Source organism: Furipterus horrens, unplaced genomic scaffold (genome assembly GCF_987537825.1).
Source record: "Furipterus horrens unplaced genomic scaffold, mFurHor1.1.pri manual_scaffold_4, whole genome shotgun sequence".
Lineage (NCBI taxonomy): Eukaryota > Metazoa > Chordata > Mammalia > Chiroptera > Furipteridae > Furipterus > Furipterus horrens.
The window spans coordinates 195,655,392-195,682,548 of NW_028327174.1; the positions used below are offsets into that span (position 1 = coordinate 195,655,392).

Consider the following 27,157-nt stretch of genomic DNA (forward strand, 5'->3'; position numbering starts at 1 on the left):
AATCATGAGCTCAATGGTGTTACTCAACCAGGAGACAGATATACATGGTGTTTTTCTGACCTGCTCCCACATAGCCTTGTCCATTCATGCTTGAAAGCCAGGCTATCCATCTGCTTTTATCTTAACTTCTCTGCCTTCAGGGGGTTTTAGGTGGATAAATATGACTCAGCAGAATCATGTGCAAAATCAGGGGCTGTAAGGTAGATGATGCCAGCGTACCCTAGCTGCATGTGGACGCTGGGCCTCCTGGGAGGAACTGAGCAAGCAGGACTGGAGGAGCTGGCTGCTGCCTGCTCAGCCTCCTTCGCAGGCACTGTGACCATGTGGGGACTGCCCGCAGCCCAGCACTCGCTCCCAGCGGGCAAGGGCTGTGCTCCATTCATCATGGGGATGCCCAGCCAGCAGGTGGGCCCAGAGCTTGCTGACGAAACAACTCTCAGAGTTCCATCTAGCCTGGCGTTCCCACAGACACTGGCACGGACAGGATGCATCTTAAAGCACCAGTATCACCAGTTTGCTCTCTGCTCTAACCATTACAGAGAGCCTGCAGGGGACAGACATAGGAACAGACACCTTCACATGCACTGTCTTAGGGCGACTCCATGATACATGAGCTATGAAATAAGAAACTCCAAACAGGGAAAGGGATGAAATTAGAAGACATAAGTCTATTTTGAAAAGTTCTTTAAAACTAAGGCTACTGTATCATGAAATGTCTCTCAAAGAGAGGGCAGTGGGCCAGTCATAGTCAGATTTCATGATGATACAGTTTTAAAAAAAGGAGAAGTAAAGTAAGATTCTTTTTAAAATTCACTTGTTCTCCACAGGCAGGAGAAAGGAAACTTTCAAGTCAAATTCAAGAACCACAGTGTTATACACATCCTCCAAAAGTTGCCATCTTCTACCAAGCTGAGAAAGGATCCTTGGCCTAGCAATTAAAATCATTTGTATTTTATCCCCTGCTTGCCAAAAAGGACCCCATCCCTAACTAGTTAATCCTTAACACACACTGCTACTCCCAGAGTTGCCTGGCAACTGCTAGGAGGCGTGTCAGAGAGCAAGAAAGGCCTAAATAAATGAGCTGCAGCCTGGGCTGCCGCTTGACATGGATAAAGGGGTTTTTTCCGAACGGAGCTGCCTGGCTGCTTGTGGTTCTGTCATTTAAGTGGAGATGAACAAGTTGGCTTGGCCGATATTGTTAAATATCTTGGGCTTTGCACCTTATATTCTTCAGGTGACTGAAAAATGGGTCACATGCCCTGTGATTTGCAGACACTCTCGTCTCTGCCAGGCAGCAGCAACCTCAAGCCTAAAGAGAGTCAGGATGCAATGCATTCACACTGAACAGAGGCTGCGGGCCAGCCCCCGGCCTCACACACTTCCCTGTTCCTTTATTTCTTTCACCCACCCTTCCATCCATTGTTCCCAAACATACTCATTGATGCCCAGCCTACGTACGCCATGGCCCCTGCCCAGGGCAGGAACACGGAGAGAAAGAGTTTTCAAAGAGGAACATGTGAAAACCAGAACAAAGACAGGTGAGAGGGTGTGGCGGAAGGAAACTGAGTTTTGGAGTCAGGCCGACCGGGGTCTGCCTCCTGGCTCTCCTACTTACCAGGAAGTCACCTGCAACCTGAGCCTCCATCTCCCATCTGTAAAATGGGAATTAAGGGGCAGTGGTGGGGAATCACTGCGATCACAGGTGAAGCCACCGAGAGGTGAACTGAGCTCCAGCACTGGGGGAGGCTGCTGAGCAGGTAAGGAGACGTGGCTGTCACTGGACACCCTTCCCGTCTCACGTCCTGCCCCTCAGGAGAGCCCTTTGAAACCATTCCCCTAACCCTGAACAGCACCCGGGGCCAAGCACAGGGTCCCCAGTGGAAGGCGTTGATGGAGGTAGCAGGTCAGCTCCTGGCCCACGGCTGGGCCTCAGCAGAGGGGCTGTCTTCCTCTTCCCGGCAGGGGAAAGAAAACGAAGCTTGAGACTCCTGATCGGTTGCATTTTGAATTTTTCTTTCCAGTAGGAAAGAAAGAAAAAAAGGCCAAGGAGCTAAAACTCTCACGTGAGCTCTGGGCTGTGGAGCAGGATCTGCCCACCAATCTCTGCCCTCCAGCCTGGGCTCGCCCCTCTTACGGAGCCGGCCGGCACGCACGGGCTCGGCAGAAGTGGCTCCCACACTGCTCCAGGAGCAGAGTGGGAAGAAGCACTGTCAAGTCTGTCATGTTTCAGAAAGCCAAACCTCTGTGACGCTGCAGTGCCCCGAGTCTCATAACTGTGCCCATGGGCCCAGGGTAGGAAGCCATGCACCTCATCGTTGTGGCTCCAAACAAAGCCCTCGACCTCGGACTGTTCTCCCACTGCCGGCTGCTGCTCAGACCCTGCCTGGCAACCTGCTTCGGAGGCCCTCCGTGCGGCCATACCTGCCTCTGCCACCATCTTTCCCCCTCACTGTATCTACCAAAGGCTTTCAATGTACTTGATCCTTTGACCCAGTCAACCCATGTCAGGGATTCTGCCTAAGGAAATAATGCAGAGCGTGCATGAAGATTCATCTAAAGATGTTCATCACAGTGTGGTTTAAAATGGTGAAAGGTGACTGACAAATAAAAGGAACCCGCTGGGACCACGTGGGGGGCCTCGGCGCTGGTTTCAGAGCGCAGGAACTCAGCAAAAGTCTCTGCGAGTGGAACCCAAGCTGCCCTTTGAAGAGCCCCACAGGTGATTCGGATCCACAGCCAAGTTTTCGAGCCATTGGAGTCACCTGATGGGATATGTGTGGCCATTATAAATGACATTTAAGGACAATTTTTATATGATATAAATAAATGCTTATAACATACTAAAGGCAAAACCAAGTAACTGGGACTGGATTGCTTTGCCAGTATTTCTCAACCACCTAAAAGTAAAAACCCAAAAAACAAAAATCAATTGAAACAAAAAGAACCCCCAAATCCTAGACCCTGGGTAGAAACATGCTAACATGCTATCTTAACTCCAAATCATAGGATTATGGGTGTTTTCTCATTTCAAGCCCTCTTCTTAGCAAGAACAGATGCTTCTGTAATCTGAGAAGCAACGAAAAGACAAGCAGCTGGGGAGGCTGCCCTGTCCCCTCAGCACCGGGCTGCCTGCTACCCCGAAGGCTTATCCAAGTCACCATTCCCCACCGTACCCTCATGTGGCCAGTCCCCCATGCTTCACCCCTTCTAGGGCTCTCATGTGCTTTACGGTCATTATTTTAATGAACCCCCCAAACAATCTTATAGGGCAAGTTTTGTTATCTCATTTCCTGGATGGAGAGAATTGGCTAGCATTAAATCTACAGTGTGAAAACCATTTAGGCCATGTGGTGATGACGCTTGCTCCGAAAATTTCAGGCCCTCTGGCTTTCTTCTTGGCCTTATAGAAAAAAAGCCATATTTACAGATGAGTGGGACTGAAAGCATGACAAATCTGCCTTATTTCAGTGATTCTAAGATGCACACGTCTTCACATTGTATCACCTCTGAAATTTGGGTGCGTCTCGCAGTCCATGGCGCTTTCAATCACAAATGGCAGCATGCTTTTTTCTTAATGGTACATAAAATAGTGGTACATCTTATGACTGAATAGCAGCTTACACGCAATAAAATGTACCATGTTTACAACTAAACCCATCATCCTATCCTCAAAGTGAGACTTTTAATGGCGATATAATATTCTATTGTATGAATGTATCATAAGTATTTACTTAACCAGTTGCCTATTATGGACACCTAGTCTGTTCCATGTGACCATTATAAATACCGCTACTGGGAACACTTTTGCATTAAGCTTTCCTTTTTTCTACTTTGGGCATCATCATCCTCTTCCAGGTCCAAATCTTGAAAAACATTTTGACATTTCCTGACCATTGATTGTTTCCATATTTTCACGATTACTATACTCATCTAGTCATTTCTTCCTGCTACCATTTCCTGGTGTCACCACCAGAGGGCTCTCTTCTGAGCTGGGCCAAGAGGCCCAGGTCTCTGCTTACAGCTTCCCTTTCCATCTATCACTGTATTACTTTCCAAACGTGACTTTTGTCATGTAACATCTGTGCTAAAAACCCTACATTCCCTACAGGGTGAGTGCACACTTCTCGCCTAGCATCCAAGGCTCTATCAAGCTTGGCCCCAAGCTCTTGTCCCATCTCCCCACCTGAACCCGACCCCAGACAAAGTGGCCAAGAGGGGTCCTGCCTCCACGCCTTTGCTCACTCAGTTCACGCCACACCCCCTACAGGAAGGGGTTCTTTCTCTCCCCCAGCCTTACCATCGGACCCAGGTCAAGTTTCATGTTTCCTATGTTTTATGATGCATTGATCCTTACAACCACCTGGAGATATAGAATAATAGGAATTCTTATTTCTTATTCTTAAAAATTTTTTTTTTCATTCCTTACCTGAAGATATTTTTTCTTTTTTCACTTGCTTTTAGAGAGAGTTAGGGGGAGAGAGAAAAACATCGATGTGAGAAACATCGACTGGTTGCCTCCCATACATGCCCCAAATGGGAATCAAAGCAGCAACCTCAGTAAGGGCCCTGACCAGGAACCAAACCCGCATCCTTTTGCTGTACGGGGCAATGCTCCAACCAACTGAGCCACCTGGCCGGGGCTTATTTCTTATTCTTGTACAACTTAGAAGTACAGAGACAGGCTTTAAGCTTCAGGGCTTCCATCTTTAAATCCAATGCCTTTCAGAGCCGAGTGCAAGTACAACCATAAACTTTGCTAGAGGAGCAACTTGTATCCCGATCACACATCCAGCAATAAATACCCAGACTCAACAGCCTCTGGATTCTAGACACACACATGACAACCATGAGATCACTGTAAGAGCGGAAATGTTTCATGTCTTTCAGTTCTCAGCAACCCGAGGGAAGGACTGAGCCAATTGCCTCATTCTCATTTCAGAGATGGGAAAACGGCAGTATTTTCCCTGATTTACACCAGCTCTCAAAACTACACCAAACTTGAACGGTTTGGCCGGGTCCAAGTCAGGACAAAGGATCAGAGCCACCTCACCTGAAGACAAGCAGGACATGGGGAACTTGCTTTAAACTGAAGGGAAGTTATTTCTTAGGAAGCAGAAAGAGAGTGCATCCCTTCTCCTATGTGACCATGACATTGCCTGAAGCTGAGGCAGCCTAGAAAGTCATGTCGAAGCACTGGGTGGAAGACGAGGGGCAGGGAGGACAGTGGCATTCGGCTGCTGCTCCCTGAGCAGCTACTTCACAGAGAGGACGTCCTGGCTGGAGAAACAACATGCTGTCTGTTATTACTCTGTTTCGCTTAGACACACAACGGAGTCACAGCAATAACCAGCATCCTTACCCTGGAGGCAGTGCGACCCCTTCCAACTAGGCTGGCTAGGCTGCCGTCACCCTCACCTGCTCAGGATGGAGGGAGCTCTGTGCTCCTGAGAGGAAAGGGCTGTCGGCAAGGTGCCCTCCCACGTTTTCTCCTACACAGAGTGAACCGATTTCTCCATTCTCCTTGGCCAAGAGTAGGCTGAAGAGAGGGGTATCAGATGCAAACTTCTTACGGAAGCTGGGAGAGTTGGTACTTTCATTGGTTTTAGGGCTGACCTGGTGTCTTCACCTCCAAATGATAACTAAGGACCTCACAGGGCAGGGAGGGGGTAAGGCTGAGGCAGGCGGGGCTCAGAAAGGTGGAAGGGCCATGGAGAGGGATAACGTTAGTTCCCAGTCCTCAGCACACTTAATAGTCATTCACACCAAGGCTGCTTTGGGAGACTCTAAGACATGAATCCCCAGGAGGCTTTACTTTCTCCAGTGTGGGGAAGAAGTCCCATACAGGAAAAGGGCAGTGAGGCTTCGAGACCAACTGGCTCCTCCCCTGTGTAGCAAGTCACGTCTCTCCTGTGAGTCTCAGTTCCTGCATTTGTGCAGTGGAGATGATTATCGCTACCTCGGTCTTCCTGTAACTCCTCAGGGAGTGTAGGTAGGTGTACAGGGCCAGGCACTGTATTAATATACAGTCATGCAACTGTCTGGGGAGGGGAGGGGTCTTAACATTCACAGGAGCAGTTTGTGGCTGCTCGGCTTCCCTGTGCTAAGAGTTAGGGCACAGGGAGGACACGCCCCCAGGCCCCCACCGGTAATACACATGACCTCTTCTAGGTGAATTCAACAAGCCGGCCAATTGCAGGTTTCTTGTGGTCCCTGAGGTATGTTTCTCAGCCCTGACCAAACACAGGTTAATAGCATGCCAAGAAGTGACTCACCGGCTCAATCTTCAGAGCGTTTCGGTAGCTGCCGAAGAAAGCGGCCTGGGCCTTGAGGAAGGCTCTGGCCACACCATCGCCAGTAGTTGTGGAGACCTTCTTCAGCCGGTTCTTCAGGGAAGAGATCTGGTGACCGGGAGAAAGGAGACAGAGGGTGAGGGCAGGGTTGAAGGAAGATGGCTGGCTAAGAACTGTGGAAAATCCCTTGGCTGCTGGGACAGCAAAAATGCGTTTAGTAATGGGGCAGATTTTTGATATTTAAATGAATGTTGCTTCTATTACAGCATTTCTAATAAAACACAAACAAAATCAATTTCTAAGCAGTTATGATGTGCCAGGTAAGCTTCACATAAAATTTCTAATTTAATTCTTTCAACAGTCCTGGAAAGAAGAAATTAGTGTTCCCATCTTACCAGGGTGAAACAGTCTCCGAGAGGTTAGATCATGTGCCTAGGGACAAACCTAAGAAGCGGCCAAGTTGGAACATGAATGAAAGCCTTGTCATTTGACCTAAAACTATACAAAGATTTTTAGGTCAATTTTATTCCCTCTTCAAATTACTTACAAATATTAGAAATAAATGACTTATTTATAATACTTAATATATTATTATATAATAAATTAATAAATAGATGTTATTATATCACTTGCACCTTGTACTCTAAGGGAATAGCAGCTTATAGATAAGCACGCACAGGCTAAAAGAAAACAGGTAAGAAAGCCATGGCAATGGGACAAGTAGCCAGGAATAGATTTAGTACATAAAGATAAGCCAGAGGTCTTACATACTGGCTAGAAATGAACTTTTGACTGAACAATCTCCTAGCAAAGTGAAAAGGGATACATAAGAAGTTGTGTGATTCCTTGGGTCCGTGTAGTATTACAAGCAAAGCAGTTACCCAACTGAACAGATTTTCCTGACAGTGAGAACTAAATGAGACTCTTCCTATGTGTCCTCAGTGTAGGAATGTCTGTGATGTGATGGCTGTTGCCCTCAACATGGGAGACGGCATCCAGCGTCTGGGTCTGTGTCCAGTATGCCCTTCGTTCACCTCAGGGCGCCATACTGCACAGCGTCTGGGCGCACCATGCATCCTTGTTCCGTGTGTAAGGTGCCCCTGGAATAGTGCAGTGCGGTGGCCTCGAGTCATTCATTTACTCAGCAAATATTATTTCCTGTGTAGGTGCTGAGGATACGATGGTGACCAAACCAGACATAAGCTCTGCCCTCATTACGCTTACAGTTCTGTGAGGGGAACACCAATACTGGGATGAGCCTGTGACAGAGCTCACCAAGGAGGGCAGCAGGCTTGATAAGGCCTGAAGGAGGAGCTGAAGGGGTCACCTCGGCCAAGCGGGGAGGACCAGTGCACCAAGCATGGGGAGCAGCGTTTGCAAAGATCCTGTGTTGAGGAAGAGTTCAGAGAACGGAAAGGGCTGTGGCTTCAGTGGAGAGAATGAGGGGGAATAGGGCTTAGAACAAGGTAAGAATCGGGGTCCGAAGAGGCTGTGAGTACGTTAGAGAGAAATGTAAAGCTAATGACTGTTTTTAAGCACACAGGTGACATATCAGGGGCATAATTCAGGAATCAGAGGCTTGGATAAAGGACTACCTAATGGCTTGCCATTATTTAAAGATAAAATTTAGGATAAAATCTTTAAATAAAATAAAAACTTAGATTCAGGTGGTTCATGATTTATCTACAAATTTTTAATATGAATGAGGGATGATCATTTCGGGGGGCACAGGTTTCATAGCTTTCCTTGGAACCCTAAAGGTGTCTGAGACCCAAACCAAAAAAACATTAAGAATCACTGATCTGGGATGGACTACACACACCTTTAGAAATGTTCCATGAACATTATTTCTTATTACTAAGCTTCTGATAAGGTATTTTAATAGCTTATTAAAAAATACATATCTTATGTGCCATAAAATTCGTTCATTTAAGTATATATATAGTTCAGTGGTTTTTAGTGACAAGGCTGTACAACTACTACTATTATCCAATTCCAGAACATATTCATCACCGCCTCCCCCCAAAAAGAAGACTCATCTTGTTGGTAGTCACTTCTTATTCCCAACCAATCCTCCTCTTCTCCTCCTCCCTCAACCCAGTCCTAGGTAACCATTAATCCACTTTCTGTCTCTCCGGATTTGCCTACTCTGGAGTCATGTAACACGTATGTAATCTTTGTGACTGACTTCTTTGACTAAGCATAATGGTCATTATGAACAAGGTTCATCCATACTGTAGCACTTACTAATACTTCATTCTTTTTCATAGCTAAGTATTGCACTGTATGAATATGCCCCTTTTATTTGTTTATCAGTTGACAGATTTATTCATCAACCCATCTCGGTTGTTTTTATTCTTTGTCAATTATAAATAATGCTGCTATACATATTCATGCGTAAGCCAAAGGACACATGGAACACAGTGCTTAGTGCATAGCAGGTCATCAGTAAGTGTCTACTGAATATAGGGGGGGAATCCTGAGTTGCTGCCAACAGGGTACGCCATATGCCTGGACAGTCAACTGAGTGTAGAGAGTACTGACATCCTCCTCTGATGAGTCAGAAGTGACAGGGACATGCATTGAGAGGGTGGCCGCCCCATCTCTGGAGGCAAGGTAAGGAAAGCACTTTTCCTCTGGAAGCAGTTTGGATTCTGTCTCAATACCTGAGCGTAAATACCCAGTTTACTGTGACCTCCTCTATTCTGGGACACACGAGCTCCCACACCACAGTGGTGGGAACCCATGAGGAGCAATGCAGGCCACCTGGCACCCAGGCAGACTCTGCCATGGACTTCCAACTTGAAATAGCGATGCAAAAAAGGTGCATGCTTTATTAAGGTGTTAAAACTATTGTCCACTCCCCACCCTCCAAATAATAAAAACCCTGCCTCTCCGGGAACTTGGGTGACATTTCCATCCTTTGAAATGGTGCAAACCACTGTCATTCTTCTTCTGGCTCTTCAAAGGCCTTGGGCCACCTGCGCCTCAGATTATTCCTCACTTAACCTTCCCTGGCCTTTCCTGTTCATTCGGGAGGTGTTTAATTACCTTGGATTCACAAGCTGCACTTCAGGTGAGCCTCTCCTAATGGCCTCATTACCATTTTACACAAAGAGGGAGTTGTTGATGGTAACTGAGCAAATATGAGTGCGTGCCTTCCCGCCCGCCCAGCTGGTCTGAAACCAGCCAAGGGGTCCTGGGCTCCTGGCGCCCCTGTGACTACTTAGGCCAAGACTTCTGAAGCCCTCCCCTCACTCTGCAACTCGGAGAAGCTTTTGTCAGCACTTCCAACTTGGAAACTTCAGGTAGACGTTAGTGTTTTGTCCTTTAAATAAAACCGAGGGAAGAAAATCTAAGGCTTAAATAACCCAAAGTTATACATCTAAAGCTGAACTTGCTCTGAGTGCTCCTGGGAGTCCTGATCAACATTAACATCAGGGTTCACCAGGCTTAAGGTGGGGGGGATGGAAATGCTCATGAGGATGGCTTCCTTCTTCAACCAGGTATCACTGGAGGCAGGCAGAAAACAAAGGGGAGGGGGTACAGAATTGAATACATTAGCCTCTTCCACTGGGTTAAGCACCATCCCCTGGCCTGTCTCCTAGGCCAGATCTGGATGCTAGATTACACATGTCTCTTTCCCTTTCCATAATCATTCTCACTTCCTATCAACACCGCCCTAAGTATGTCCTGAACCAACCCTCTCCTCTCAGAGCCCATGACCTTGGCCATCCACTGTTCAGCTCCATCTATGCTTTCGGGCCCAGACTGGTGGGGTGGTTTCCTAGCTGGGCTCTGTCTCCAGTTTCCCCTGAATGCCCTCCACCCGGAGATGTCCTAGTCGTCTTGGGAAAATGTGAATCTGATCACTTCAATCCCTCCCTCAAAATCCTTCAGTGCCCTCACCCCGGGCCACCAGAGCCTTCAGAAAAACATCCCAGCTCCTCAGAGTGGTCTGGGGGGCTTTCCTCAGTAGGCCTTGCTTCCCCCAGCCCCACTTAAAGTTTTACTAGACTGATACTGAATTCTGTCTAAAGCATATATGACTCTTCAGCCCATACTCATGCCAACAACTCAGATGGAGCTGTCCCTTGTCCCTTTCTCTTCTGCTCGTGAACATCTCTTCCCACTGAAAGACTATCCAAGCGTCTGTCAATGACATCCTCACAATGAACTACTGCATAGCTAAAAAGAATGTGACAGTACTCTGTAAACTGACATGAAAAGATGTCCATAAAATATTGCCAAATGGGGGGAAAATACACAAACTGCAGAGCAATATGTACAACATAAAGCATTTTAAAAATTATAATATGTACATATATGTAGTATAAATCTAAAATGCCGGGTATCGAATTTTAACCATGTAGAGATGCTTTCTATTTTATGGACTTTTGATTGTTTTGATTATTCTTTATAAAAAAAGCATATGTTACTTTTATAATAAAGAATTTAAATGAGGTATTTTTCTTTAACAGTCAAATTAAACATTGCCTTGGGTTAAGGGAAAGAGGGAAGCCAGATGTCCCCTCATCTGTGAAGCCTTCCCTAACCCCTAAGACGGAGTTAATGACACCCTGCCTGCCCCACTGGGACTGCCTAGGTGATTCTTTGGTGAGCTGCAGTGTCTACCATCTTTCCTGCCAGACTCCTGATTTCCCAGAAGGTCCAACAGTGCTCGGCCCAGTGTAGTCATCCAGCAGTTTCTGCTGAATGAAAGAACAGATGAGCAAGTGTTTTTGACATTCTTGCAAGGCATTTCCAGTGGCTGAGCCTCAGCTTGGAAGCAAGTCTAGGATCTCATTTGATCATCAGAAGAAAGTGGTCTCAGGTGGGAAGGGCTGGGGGAGAAGCCAACACTCATCCCTTCCCCTACTGTAGGAGGCCATCATTAGGATGCAACCAGAACTGCAGGGATAATGAACCTGCGGGTGCTGAGTGAGTTCAAGTGGACAACCAGACCAGTCTTACACAGCACTGCAAACGCAACACGTCCAGTGACACACGCAGAGCCCCTCAGCCCCACCCCACCCGCGCTGGCTCCTGTTCCACCTGGTCACTGGAGGCTCCCCTCTCAGGGCTCTTGGCTTCACCTGCTCCTCCCCTGCTGCGTTCCACATGCAGGAGGGTGGAGAGCCTGAACCACATAAGCCTAAATCTAAGATTAGAAACCTTGCTTCCGTACTTTCTTAACCTCCCTAAGCTTCAGTTTCCTCTGTTGTAAGACGAGGTATCGGCAACAAATATGCACTGTGAGGACCAAAATATCATGGATGTAAAATGGATAACTCATGTAGAGGACTGCCTACCTTTTTATTATTGGTTCGGGTTCCATCTTTTACCTACACTACTGCAACTGTCTTTCAACTAGTGGCCCTTCCTCTATTTCTTCCTGGTCCAATCGATTCTTTGCACTGAACTATCTTCTTAAAACAACACACTCAATCTTATTAACCCCTTCCTCTAAAATCCTCACTGGTTCTGTACTGTCAGCGTGAAGTGCACACTCCTTAACACAATGCCCAAGGCCTTCTATGGGCTTGGCTCAAGCTCCGTTTCCAACGTTGTCTTTTCTTCGATTTGAGAGGTTGCAAAACCATTCCTAAACCTGGGATATCCTTATCCCATTATCTAACAAAAACCCTTCTATTTAAAAAAAGAAAAAAAAAAAAAGAAAGGCCTCCGACTTCCTGTACTGCTCTCTGTCACAACCAAGAGCTCTTTCTCAGGGCACGTGAGCCTGTGCCCTTGGTGGATGACTAATCTCTACAGGCCCCACACTGAAGATGTGCTGGGGACAGAGCTGCGCAGGACCAGAGCCCAGCTCCAGGCGGCTTGCAGTCAAGCTCCCCAACATGAGCCCCAAGTTAACTTATTGCTACAGTACTTCAAAAAGGGCTCTCATGTTGTTTACATCACCATCCTTCTATTTAGCCTTTTATATAACCAGAAGTTTACATAGCTTCTTCTCTGCTAGAATTAAAATTACCCTTGCAATTCATATTGGCCCTCAACAAACGCAAATTTATTTATCACGTCGTTGCACATTGTGGGAGAGGAGGGGAGAGGTGAAAATAAGGATGGCATACTGTTCACTTCCCCACCTCTAAGACTCTCCCATCCAGCCTTCTGCATCAGTGCTGGCACCCCAAGATCATTTAGCAGCTTCCCTATTGATCTGATCATAAAGACTAGAGCCCCAGCCTCGCCCACTAGGCTCTGTGTGATCTGGCCACAGCCTTTTGCTGACGCCTCCGTCCCCCTCCGTGGCGTCAGCCACGCCCTCTCGGCTCCAGCTGCATGGCCTCCCTCCCACCCCAAGGCATCTGGATGGGCCGGCTCCTCTGTTCCCAGAGCTCTTTCCACCAGCGCCGCCTGGCATTCAGCACTGTCCGCGAATAATCTATCAATTGTATTGTCCTGTGATGAATTGAAATGTTTATTTTATTTCATTTTAATAAACTTAAATAGTCACATGTGGATAGTGGCTTCCATGTTGGACAACGCAGGGTCCTAGATCAAGGACTACAACCCTTCAGATCTCAGCTCAAAGATCACTTCCTCAGTCTGACCACCTCAGTCTAGACCAAGGTGTCCCGTTTTATACCCTCACCGTACCTCTCCTTCAGGGACACACAGCAATTTGTAACGCTACATTTTTCAACAACCTAATATATGAGGGGGGATCCCCAAAACGGAATTATCTTCTGGAAGGCGGGCCCCTTGTAGTACAGGCCTCCTCACTCGGTGAGTGTCCTAGGAGCCCATCTGTATTAGTCTATTGGCTGCCATCGCTGTGAGAGGCTGCATTCAGCTTCAGCGAACTTTTTTGAGGACTCTTTCACTGCATTTGCCCATTTCATGATGGGTGATATATGAATGCATCTGCTCATGCTGCACAGAGTATTCAGAGTTTCTGGCCAAAAATGGCATGACCCCTGTGCCCCCTCCCTTCCTATTCACTTGATCTCACCCAGAGTGACTTTTTGTTTTATTTTGTTTCCCTGGATGAAAAAAGTCCTCAAAGGGAAATGTTCGCTGATGTGTAAGAGGTGAAACAAAAAATGGCAGAAGCACTAAAAGGCATCAACATCAACGTGTTCAAAAACTGTTTTGAGCATTGGAAAAAAAGCCTTGATAGGCATACTTCATCAAATGGAGCGTACTCTGAAGGTTACTGAGAGTTAAACAGGTAAGAATAGATACACAATTTTTAATACATAAATTCCGGTTTTTTTGCCACCCCCCCTTGTACACCTGTCCCTTCTATTAGACTGAGCAGCCCACCTCACGTAAGGAGTCAGTTACTCTAAATGTCTGATGCAAGTCAGCTAGTGCAGGGGCCCCACTTCTCTCCCCTGGGAGCTGCATTAATTGCTCAGTGTAAAAATTGGAGTTAAAAAAAATTTTTTTTTGGACAATTCAGACACCCAGCAGTAGCTGGGAGGAGACAATAGACTCGCACTTTCTTTCCCTCTTTAAAAAAAAAAGGCCCTTATGGAGTCAGGCATATTGATTCTTCCTTTTCTGAATAAAGCAAGCATCAGGGCGCCTGGAGGATGTCTGGGTCTGGAGAGTAGAAAAGGGACTACTTACTGCCTTGTTTTCCTGTTCTCAGGGGCACATTTACACTGGCTCCCTCTGCTATCTTCACACAGGCATGGCGTTATCTTACCTACCTGGGCCTTAGTTAGTGCTTGCCTCAAATTTGAAGCAAAAAATCTTGATATGTAAAGGCAATCCTACCCCACTCTCTTTCCCAGTAATAGTTTCTAGGAAAATCAGAAATTTACCAGGAGAATGGAGCAGGAACTAACAAAGCATCCCACTAGGGGCATAGGTCTCTGCTCCCTCTGTCCTAACATCTCATGGGCTGAGCATTAAGTCAAAAAGTTAGAGGCAAGCGTGACAATTCTAAGCAGCCTCTTTTTTTGTCAGACAAAAGGATTAATTTTCATTAAGTGAAGGCTACTTCACTATATGCTATAACAGCTTTGTTGAGTATCCTATGAACAAACAAATCAAGTTCTTAGGATACTATTCTTGGAGTAAAAAAGTACAATTTTAAAACAAAACAAAAAAGGCCCATTTCTACTACCTGCCAAATAAAACTCGGGAGGAGTCTCACACAAACCAGGGCATTCCAGCCCCCTCCCCATGTGTGTAATCCATACTTTGGCATTTTAAACTGAAACACACAACAGTGAAGACTTTTCCTTTTTTTTTATTTGTAAAACTGATCTTCCTCCAAACCCCCTTTTTTGCCCAGATGAAGTGAAATTGTCTTTGTTTTCCCTATAAAACAATTTAGCTTCAACACCACACACACACACACACAGACACTTTCTTAATGCAGCTGAAAATCTGCCCAAGCTAAAGGAAGCTACAAGATCTGAGTTCAAAGTAAATGTGTATTTAAATCATTAGGTGGTCATTCAATAAAAAGAGTATTTTTAACCAAATATGTGCATGCATATATGCCTATATATATGTATGTACCGGGGAGTATTTTCAAAGAAGGTTTTTTCCCCCCATACTACTGGCAGTTTAAGTTTAAAGGTCAGACTTAAACTATCACCATGTTTCACGATGCAATCTGTGCAGTGCCGCGTAATGAAATGGTTCAGTAAAGGTGCTCGTGGAAATTCTTTTAATTAGGTCTAAGGCTTTTCAGTTGTCAACATGAATAAACCAAGAACCATTCTCTTGCAAACACAATGCACAAAATAAAAATGTAAGTTACCTTTGAAAAAAAAGGACATGCATTTGCAAAAGGAAAGTTATACATGTATATTTTTACAACATATCCTCTACCAATTAAAAAAAAATACCCAAATCTTTCAACAACAAAATGGACTGCAAATAAAAAATAAAGGGGTTGCTCTATTTCTAATGAACCAGGACACCATGCCTGGTTCTAATGAAAAGTATTTGGAAGAAGACACAAGTTAATCATAATTAAAAATGTTTATCAAGAGACTAATGACTTTCTTTGTGAGCAAAAGCCACCTTTCCATTTAACTGTAATTAATTCCACAGATTAGCGGTATTTCAGTCAGACATGTGAGTGTTCCATAATGACTCTTTCAAATTTAATATCTATTAAAATGCACTTTTTTCCCTCAGCACCACTATCTAAGGCCCAAAAGATGAGCATATCACAGCAGGAGCATCAAGATTTGCTTTCAAAGCTGTGTTGACAAAATGAACTACTTAGATTTGGCTGTTTTAGCTGTCAGTTTTAAGTTGAATCTAGGTATCAAAATATGCAAAATGAAAACTGCAAGAAAATGGTGGCTTGCTTAGGGAAGTTGGACTGTATTTGCATTGAGTTCTGATGGAAAAAGCAAAACTGAAAGAAGGACTCCAAATCACTACCAGTTCAGGTTCACATAGATACCAGTTGGTCATAAAAGCCAAATGGCCTGCGACTTGCCATAGAATGGGAGAACTCAAATGGAGCAATGGCAGCATGTAATAAATCAACACATCGATTGATTAACCAATGAATAAATGTGTAGCAGCCCCTGGGGATGCAGGGACAATACCCAACAAACAGTATGTTGATTTACTCTGGGTTCAGACAGACCTGAGTTCAAATCCTGCTACTACCTGGATTCCTTTAGGTAAGTTATTTAACCTCTTCATCTATAAAAAAGGGGTAAACACCTCTCCCACTTTTTGCAGGACTGTTAGTAGATTAAATGTCAGAGACTTTCCACACATCAAGCACAGTGGCTGGCACTCAGTAGGAGCCTAACAGATAGTGACTATTCTGCATTAGCTCGGCTCCAAAGCCAAAACTACCCAAGCCATTATTTTAGCATAAAAAAGAATACTGGGCTCACAAATAACATTTTCTAGGGCATCAATTACTGAAATGTCACTCATTATGCTAAGCCTAGTGGGTTTATTTAGTGACCCAAACTCTAGTGTGTATTTGGGAGTTAATGAAGTGCCTGGTGTTTACATAGATAAAAGCAGGATTTGTCTCAGCATCAATCTGGGCTGAATGAATATAGATTTCCATGCTCAGGGAGGTGGCCAGGCTGGATCCATGGTGGATCACATGGATACATCCACACTGAGTGAGATCTCTCTCCCAAGGGGATCTGGGCATCTCCACCTCCTCAGGGGAGAAAATACACAGGAAGGGGGGTGGGAAGTGTGTAAATAGACGTGTTCCACAGTGTCCCTGCTGCGATGAACAACTTGATCCACTTACAGTTCCAAACACATGATGCATAAAAGAGCTGACAGAAATTCAATTCTTCAAAGAAAAGCATCTGCTCTCTAGTGAGAACAGCCAAATATTAAGCAGTTTTAAGGCAGGGCAAAGACCTAGAGGAGCGCACTTCATTATCTAGATAGCCAGAGTAAAGAAATGCAGAGGATTACAAACGCACGAAAAAGTAGCCCGAGATTCCAAGCATTAATTACCTGGAATAAAATGATTCAAGTTAAATCTTTGTTATAACAAATATTAAACCCAGCTGTGTTTATGTAGCAGTTGTGAAAAAGAAGAAAAAAAGAAACCCGCGTCCGATATCTGTGAGCTCTGCCGGTTAATTGAATTTGCTGGCAGCACTTCCTCTACCACCAGCCAAACACCCTCAAAGACAAAATGTAGCTTTTAAACAGACCTGGGGAAAACGGAATCAAGAAATTTCAACCATTAAAACAAAACTCTTTATTGGTATAAAAGTAAAGTAAAATTCAGTAATGAAAGGAAGGAAGTCTCTTAAACATTTACTGCATTCCAAAGCTTGGAGCTGCGGTTTATTGCTGAGGTCTCTTCTGATGTCCCACAGTGCTCCTGCCCCAGCGTCTTTAATGAAGTCCCGTAAACTCCCATAAACTACTCGATTGTTGACAAATCATACGCACACACTCCGGGCAAGGCCCACTGGACCACGATGCTCCTTCCCTTCCTGCCTGAAATGAGTAAGTCGTGGAGTGGACACTGTCATGGAGAGCAGCCCAACACGGAACAGAGGCCTACAGACAGTCCTTCAAAGGGCTGAGGGATGAGAGACCGGATACTGGTCAGAATTCTCTCCCGTAAACTGTCCCCTGACTCCCAAGTCCAATATCAGTAGTTTCGGGTGAGGGAAAGCTTTGGCCAGATTCTCAGAACCAGAGAAGCAATAAGACATTGTATCCGACACTCAACCCTCTCGGTCTGAGACGAGTATAGAGCAGATCTCATCATGTTATTCCCTGGCTTAATAATCTTAGCTGATGCCAAAGCTTGTTTCTATGACAGAAAGCCATTCCCAAATTGGTCTCCCCCATCTACTTTGGTCTCATCTTCTGTCCCCCTCCGCCACCCACCCTACGTCCCAGCTGGACTCAACGGTTAATCCCTGCCCAAGCACATCCTCTTTCGTTCATACTCCAGCCTCCATTCATTCCACGCCTGCCTCCCAGTATGTCTATCTCTTCTTTTCCGGGAATAGTGACTGTTACCTACACATCTCTGTGTCGCACTGAGCCTACATCCAAAAACACGTTGTCTGGAAAGTGCTCTCCATTCCCGAACCGACTATAGAACTGCCAGCTTGGGACACCGAACCGGAAGCGTCAGGGGCTCTCATCGATGGAGGCTAAGCTGCTGGTGTGAAGGGTAAGTGGGTAGGAGAGCAGCAACAGATGTGCCAGGAGAGGGAGGCAGAGACTGGATCATAGGGCCATATTACGGAGCTTGAATTTTACCCAGAGGAAAATAAGGAGCCAGTCAAGGCTCACTTAGAATAAGGTCTATGTCTTAATCATCCCTGCATGCATTCTACCCAACGTAAAGCACAGCACATAGTAGGTGCTCAGGAAATGCCTGAGGTCTTTTACTGTATTTTCCCCAGCTTTATTGAAGTATAATTGACAAAACTGTACATATTTAAAGCATATAATGGGATGGTGACATGGACATTATGAAATAATCACCACAATTCATCTAATTAACATGTCTACCATTCGCACAGCTATCTTTTTGTATTATTAACTATAGTCACCATGCTGTATATTAGATGCTCAGAATATAACATCTTGCCATAGGAAATCCCTGCTGAACAAATAACCATTCTGCCAGCAAATACAATATATGCTTTCACATGGCAGAGGGAGTACTGAGACTATAAGGCCTGTACGCACAAAGGTTTATACTATAAAAGATACTCAATATAATCAGGCCTGCCCATCTCCCCAGTCAGCATTTTTTCTTCCTATTGGGATTTCAAGAATAGCTGCTTTTTTTTTCTTTCTTCTCCTCCAAGTTTACTATTAGTTACACATTTTTCAGAAGGGCGGACAGCCTATGAAGTCTGCTCTGGAAGATCGAGTCCTTTGCTTCTGGGATCAAATGCACTGTTGACTAGCAAGGCCAGCACACCAGTTCGTAGGAGGCCCTGGAGCAGCCGCTCCAGATTCTAGGGGTACTCAGAAGAGAGGCAGCAAGCAGGCCCTGGGCCTTATTTGCACCTGGGCCCTTCTGAACCAGTTTTGCGTTTGGACTCCAAAGATAGTCATCTACATGGTATAGCCCAATTTTAATGTAATTTGAACCAGTCCAAAGGTCACAATTAAATAGGACACTGTCATTCATTCAGTAAACATTTGTTGAGTACATGCTATATTCGGAACTCGGAGGCAGATACAAACAGGAAGAAGGTGCAGTGTTCAGTGCCTAGCCTAGAGGGGTCTGAAGAGAGGGCACAAGAAGACAATAATTCCACTATGACATGGCGAGTGCTGTCACAGAAGGACGTGCCATGTACTTTGAGAACACAAAGGACAGCACATTTTACTACTGGGGGTGGGGGTGTCAAGGAAGACTTGGTTTTACAAAGACTGGACAACTGATTGGAGTTCGATGAGACTGAAGACACAGCCTGCAATTCGGGAGCCTCTGCCAGGCCCCCGGTTTCACAGCAAAGGAGAAAGCACAGGGTCGAATAACTTGCTGGCCCTAACACAAGAGATCAAAATAGCTACACATGCATTTCAATGAAAGAAATTAATATTATATGAATTTAAAAATTTTCAAAAGTAGGTGCTAGCTTTCATATTATTGATAAAAGTGAAAACAGGCATGATCTTCTGAGGGAAGTCGTGGTATTTAAAATGATGATCAGAAGCCTTAAATTTTTATATACCCATGATTCAGAAATTCTGCTTGCAGGAATTCATGAAATTGCATTAAATGATGTAGAGACTTAGCTACAAATACGTCCAATACAAAATTTGAAATTATAAGGAGAGGATTGATCAAGTATATTATGGTATATATTTATACAGTGGAATGGTACTTCATACATTAAGGGGTATGAATTTTAATGATTAAAGTGGCCACAATATATAAATGGTTTTCCATTTTCCTTTTTGTGATGCAGAGTAATGAATGTATTATACTTTGTAAACATATATCTATAAATTATGTGGTTTCACAAATTGAATCTTACCCACATTATGTGTGATGCACTCTCATATTTTTTATTTAACTCCATTTTTAAAGAATGCTTGTTGTGACCTACTAGATTGATTTTATGGTTTCACTAATGAGTGACTACTTGCAATTTGAAGAAAGTCATTTCTAAGTTGTAAAGTAAAATCCCAGTGGTATTTAATAATCATGGCCAAAGAGTCAAAATGCTTGACATTCAATATTCCAGTAAATTGTAGCTGTAATGTACACTGAATTTCTCCTGTCTCTCATCAAAAAGGGGAACTCCGATCTGGGTCAAATGTTGAATAAATAAATGATTGGATAAATACATGAACTTTCCAAGTCCTAGTGTTTAAACTAGATTGCACACTTAGCTTAGTTCATTCATTCACCCACTTCACAGATATTCACCGAATGTGCCTATGAGCCATGCACTGTGCCAGGGCTGCGTTCACAAAATGCTTTGGAGGGGAAAGAGTTAGGTAAGTAAGCATCGTGTTAGAGTAAACAGCATAAAAGCAGTATCGGGAAACCTAGAGGCGGGTGTGTCGGACTGTGGGAGCATCACAGCAGTGACATTGGAGGAGTGCCCTACAGAACAAATAGGTTTTCCCAGGCAGAGAAGAAGGAAGGGTCACTCTCCACGGGGCTGGGAAATGGGGTGTGCACAGTACAGTGAGGAAGCTGAGGCTGCCCGTGGTCAGCACCCAGCTTGTGACAGAGCCTGGATGGCACACAGGGCAGCTGGGAACGCCCCCGGCCTGGTGCACTGTGGGTGCTCAGTGTGGTTCCTCTCTCTCCACATGCTTTGAGACCTCTTGGATCTCTCAAAAATTGCACCAAGGAAGAACAAGAAGTTTAAGTGGGATTAAAATGCTTCATTAAATTATTTGTGATCTTTTAAACCAAAGAATATGGAGGAAGAGAAACTACAGTCCTGAAAATAAAGAAACCATAAAGCCAAAAGTCAAGGCATTCAAGTGTTTCAGAGGAGGGGAAGAAAGATGATTTTTTTCTATCAAAAAATTAGTAATAAATGATATCAGAAAATTTGGGAAATAAAAGAAAAAATGTTAACTCATAACTTTATCATCCTAATACACCACTGTTGGTAACTTGAAAGGTCTTTAAAAAATCTCTTATATCTGTGTATCTGGTTGTTTTTCTTCATTATGGCCACAGGAGATACATCATTTAATATTCTTCTTTTCCTACTAAATTGTATCTCTTAGTCCTTAGCATTTCCTGTGCTGCCCACGTTCTTCATAACCATCATTTTGAATGGCTGTAGAGTACCCTCCATTGAATAGCAGTCAGAGGGATTATCTTAATCACTCCCCCTAATTTTGGGTATTAAGGTTACTTCCAATTTTGGTTAACAGAAAAGAATGCTATTTGGTTAGGTGGCTTTCTTCATTTAAAAGTATTTTCCAGAAAAAACCTTGTAAGAGAATTATTGGGTCAAAATGGAATACATTTTATGTCCTATTATATATATCGTATAAGAAACACATTTTAAAAGAACACCAGTCAGGTTATGGAAAGCATGAAGTAAAAGAAAGGAGAGAGAGTAAGCAGATGGAAAGCTTCCATATGTGGGTGCATACACAAAATCTGCAAATTTCAGGCCAAAGAATATTAGGTGTGGCTCCACTGAGTCCTGGGAAATCCTGTTCCTCAGTGATGAAGTGTGGTATGTCCACATCACTGAAAGCCTGGGAGACTTCAAACTCCCTTTTCCAAAGCTTCTTAAAAGCCCTACTAACTATCCATTGGTTTACACTTAACACAAAGGAACAAGAGATGTTCTTTAAATATTAGGAGGGAAATACAAGAGAAGACTGCTTGGTTAAATGGCTGCGGAGGGAGTGGACATTATATTTTTGTTCTCAGCATCCACGCGGGCTTGAGATACACATGAAGTCTGTAAATAGGCCTTTAGATCAATAAAAGATAAACTATTATTGCCACATTCCTCCTCCAAAATGCACAGCAAGGAACAACACGATATTGTCAGTGAAAACAATACATCAGCAAGTTTCATGGAACCCATCAAGGTACCACAGCATTAACCTTGCAACCCTCACTTTTTTGTTAAGGTAGAGAAAGCTAAATGAGATAAGATTACAAAATTTAAGACTAAATTGTCCAGGTATCTGCTTAGAAAGCCGGAGCCACCCTACCTGCAGTTACCCTTTCCCCCATGTTCATAAATCATGTGAAAATCAGCAGAGTTCTGAAAACTACTCAGTAGTGGTACCTCCTTTGAAAATTCATTTCTAAGGCCTCTTCTTTTAACTTAACTTTATTCAGTCACACCTTACATCAAAAAGAACACATATATTTAAAAAGTACAGTTCAGTGAGTTGACTAATGTATACATTTGTCTAACTACCACCACAATCAAGAAAGAGAACATTTCTTGTACCCCAAATGCTCCTTGCTGCCCTTTACAGTTAGTTCCTGTCTTTGCCTCGCCAGCCCAAGGCAACCACTCATCTTTCTTCTTCCACTATTGTACTAGCTTTCTCTACTCAAGGATTTTATGTAAATAAAATTAAATAGCATATTCTCACATTTGGCTTCTTTTGCTCAGCATAATACAATAAGCTGCTATAAACTGATGTACAAACCTGTTTGGAAGTATTTTTCTCATTTCTCTAGGGTGAATACCTAGGAGTGGCATTATTGGCTTATATGGTAGGTAGGTGTATGTTTAAATTCACAGAAACTGCCAAACTGTATTCCAAAGTGATTTTACCACTTCATGCTCCCATAACCAGTGAAGAGAGTTCCAGGTAACTTGTGCCACATCCTTGCCAATTTGGTATTGTCAGGCTTTCAAAAACTTTTAAAGTCAGGTTTATTGACATGCTATATGTATGATTTACATACAACGAAATTGATCACTTTTAGTGACGAGTGCTATGAGTTTTGAAGGGTGCATATAGCATCCCACAAGCTCCTGACAACCACTCATTTGATTTCTATCTCTATAGCTTTCCCTATTCCAGAATGACATATAAATAGGTTCTTTCACTTAGCATAATGTGACATTCATCCATTTTGTGGGATAGATCAACAGTTAAATTTTGTTTATTGACAAGCAGGGTTCCATTTTATGGGCATACCAGTGTTGCGTTATACATTCAGTGGTTGAATGACATCAGGATTGTTTCCGGTTTTTGGTGATTATGTAAAAAGCTGCCAAAAACATTCATATAGATGGGTTTGTGTATATATATTTTCCTTTTCTTGAGTGAATTCATAGGAATAGGATTGTTTGGTCTTATAAGAAACATATTTTTAACATACACATTTATAAGAAATGCATAATCTTGTTATTTTAGCCATACCGGTGGGTATACAGCAGCAACCTCATGGAGCATCTTTTCGTGTGCTCATTGGCCATCTGAGCATCTTTTATCGCTGAGTTTCTCTTCAGGCCTTTTGCACACGCTTTCAGTGGGCTCTCACTGAGTTTATGGGTTCTTTATATACTCTCAACAAAATCCTTTTGCAGATATAAGTGATGAAATATTTTCTCTTTTTCTGTGGCTTGTCTCTTCATTTCTGTAATGGTGTCTTTTGAAGAGGATACGTTTTCACGTTTTACAAGGTTTGGAGTTCTCACTTTTTCTTTTATGGTGTGTACTTTTTGTGTCTTATTTAAGAATTCTTTCTTACTCCATGAAGATTTTCTTCTATATTTTCTTCTATTCATTTTCTACTTTTTGCTTCTATGTTTAGGTCTATAATCCATTTTGAAGCAATATTTGAATGAAGTCAAAGTCAAGATTTATTTTGTACCATATGGATATCCAAGTATCTGTTGGAAAAAAAACTATCTTTCTCTATTGAATTACTTTGTCTATTTGTTGAATTTCAACTGACCATTTATATGTGGATTTAATTCGGAACCGTTTATTCTGTTCTATTGAACTATATGTCTATGAATACTATCTGTCTACATTTACTGTAACTTTATAGTAAGTCTTGAAAGTAAGTAACGTAAGTCCTGCACATTTGTTCTGTTTCAACATTGTTTTTGGCTATTCTTGATCTTTCACATATTCATAGATACTTTAAAATCAGCTCATCAGTTAAAAAATACAATAAGAATTAAATATATATAATCAGCTTATCAAGCCTCCCCCCCCATTAAAGCCATCTGTTATTTGGGTTGGGATTACAGTGAATTTATAGATTAGTTTAGGAAAATCAACATTTTAAAAATATTGAGCCTTCTAATCCAAAACATGGAGTATCTATTTGTTTAGGTTTTTAAAATTTTTTCTAACAAATGTTTACAGTTTTTAGTATACAAATCTTGCACATATTTTGGTAAATTTATTCCTAATTATTTTGTTTTCTTTGCTATTTTAAATGGTACTTTAAAAATGTCATTTCAGTTGCTCATTACTAGTATGTAAAAATACATTTGATTTTTGTATACTAACTTTATCCTGCACATTTGCTAAATTCATTTATGAAACTCCTTAGGACTTTCCATATACCTGATTATGTTGTCTGAATAAAGACAATTTTTCTTCCTTTTTTTCTAATTGTTAGGGCTTTTATTTCTTTTTCTTGTCTTAGTGAACTGGCTAGAATCTCCAGTAAAATGCTGAACAGAAATAGGGAGAACTGGCATCCCTTTTTGTTCTCATTCACGTGGGAAAAGCATTCAGTATTTCACCATTTAAGTGTGATGTTGGCTGTAGGTTCCTCCTAGATGATCTTTATCGCGATGAGGATACCTGTTTTGCTAAGAGCTTTTATTACAAAAAGGCATTGAATTTTCTCTAAAAAAATTTTTTTGAGGTCTATGTTTGATATAGTTTACCTTTTTTAGTCTGTTGATATGGCAAATCACATTGATTGATCTTCAAATATTCAGCCAGTCTATATTCATTTAATCATGATGTATTATCCTTTTTATAAATTGCTGGATTCAATTTGCTAATATTTTGTGAAAGACTTTTACTTGTGCATTTATAAGGTATATTGGTCAGTAGTTTTCTTTTCTTGTAAAATCTTTTTTTGGTTTTTATGTCAGGTTAATTCTGACCTCATAAAATAAAGTGAGTGATGTTCCTTTTCCCTCTATTTTCTGAAAAGTCATTGTAAGACTGCATTGGTTCTTCCTTGAATAAATGATAGAATTAGTTGGTGAAGCTGTCTGGGCCTGGAGTTTTCATTGTGGAGAAGTTTTAATTACAAATTCAAATTTCTTTAATAGAAACAGTGCTGTTTTTCTATTTCCTATTTCTTCTTGAGTCACTTTTTCTAATTTGTGTATTTCAAGGAATTTGTTCATCAAATTTATAAAAACTATAGGCATAAAGTTATACCCACGGTCTCTTTAGAGACCGTGGGTATAGTACATTAACTTAACAGAGAAGGAAAACTCTGACTCCAAAAAACCTCCGCTGCCTTGCGGCATACCTCTTCAGGGGAAAGGCTAAGGGAGTAAACCCCGACAGAAAATCCGGAGCCGGAGTCCCTAAGGCGGTTTGATGTTGTGGTCAACACCGGCAACTCCTGCGGCGCACCTGAAGCCAAGCTGTATCGACTCCGTCTTTCCCTTGGACCCTTCAGCTGCGAAGAGAGGGGGGGTCTGCTGCATGGGCAACAACAGACCCTCCATATTACCCTGCCCAGGCTCTGTAGCTTCAGCGTCATCGCAAGATGTCGATTCAACACGGGAGGAGACAGATACCATGTCACTCCCGAGTCGGACTGCACAGCCATTCTCGGCGGTGCAGATGGACTCTTAAGAAGCTACACCATCGTCTCTCGAGACGGACGGCTGCCGACGACGATAGGCATAAAGTTGTTTATAATACTTCTTTTCCTTTTCTTTCCTTTTTAAAAATATACTTTTAAAAAATTTTATTTTTTCAATTACAGTTTACATTCAGTATTATTTTTTATTAGTTTCAGGTGTATAATGTTTTTTTCTTCTTGAAATTTTTATTTTTAAATTGAATTCATTGGGGTGACATTGGTTAATAAAATTATATAGGTTTCAGGTGTAGAATTCTATAATATACTCCTCTGTTATTGTATTGTGTGTTCACCACCCAAGTCAAGTCTCCTTCCATCACCATTTATTCCCTCTTTACCCTCTTCTGCCTTCCCCCATAAAAATATATTTTTTATTTTGGAATATTTTTAGGTTTACAGAAAAGTTGCAAAGATAACAGAGTATCAATATACTCCCTCACCAATAAACTCCCTCAGTTTCCCCTTATACGAGGTATATCTTATATAGTACATTCGTCAAAACTAAGAGACCAACATTGGTACGTTATTATTAACTGAGCTCCAAAATTTATTGTGACTTCACTAGTTTTTCTATTAATGTCCTTTTTCTATTTCAGGATCCCATCCAGGATTCCACATAGCATTTAGTTGTCATATTTTCTTAAGTCTTCTCTGGTCTGCAACAGTTCCTAAGTTTGCAGTGTTTTTTATGATCTTGACAGTTTTGAGAAGTACTAGTCAGGTATTTTACAGAATGCCCCTAAATTTGGGTTCACGTGAAGTTTCTGCCATTATTTAACTGGGTTCTGGAAGGAAGACCAGAGGGGTGATGGATCCTTCTCATTATCTCATATCATGGTTATGTAATATACACGTGACATCATTGGTGATGTTAAATATGATCACTCGATTAAGGCAGTGCCTGCCATTTGTCCACTGAAGTTACTCTTTTTCCCTTTACAAACTTTATTTGTTGGAAGGGAGCCACTAAGTCTAGCCCACACGCAAGTGTGTGTATATTGGGGTGGGGGTGCTAAGCTCCTTCTCTTAGAGAATATCTACAGCTATTATTTGGAATTCTTCTATAAGGAAGATTTGCCTCTTATCCTCTATCCACTATCTTTTAATTGGTATCAGCATGGTATCTCTTCCATTCGTTTACTTTTCATTTATCTGATTCTTTACATTTAAGGTGAAATTTATGTAGATAGCATGTAGTTAGGTCTTATTTTTAAATATAATTTGTTAATCTCCTTTAATTGGAGTATTTAGATGATTCATGTTTGATGTAATAATTAATATAGTTGGGTAAATCTATCATCTTGCTAAATTCTCTATTTGTTTCATCTATGTTTGGTTCCTATATCCTTTTCCCCAAAAATCTTTTGGATCTCCAATATTGGCTTATTAGATAGGTATCCCAACCTTATATTTGTTCCCTTAGTGGCTCCTCTGAAGTTTACAATATATAACCTTAACTTAACAGTCTGCTTTCAAATAATATTGTATAATTTAGGGACCTTAACACAGCAAATCTCCATTCTCTACCTGGTCTGTCCCTTGTGCTGCTCTAGTCATATGTTCTACTTCTATTATAGCTATGTTATTACACACATCGGTAATTTCTATTTTCAATACTCAATTACCTTCTGTA

General features: G+C 42.5%; 1 protein-coding gene across 4 annotated transcripts in view; it reads right to left on the reverse strand.

The window, feature by feature from the left end:
- The window catches only part of DENND1A (DENN domain containing 1A), a 481,014-nt gene that overhangs the window by 141,839 nt on the left and 312,018 nt on the right, over positions 1–27,157 (reverse strand). For all 4 annotated transcript variants that reach the window (XM_090274703.1, XM_090274702.1, XM_090274704.1 and 1 more), the window contains one exon: positions 6,273–6,398. In XM_090274703.1, the coding sequence (XP_090130829.1) occupies positions 6,273–6,398 (126 nt within the window). The remainder of the gene's footprint in view (positions 1–6,272; positions 6,399–27,157) is intronic.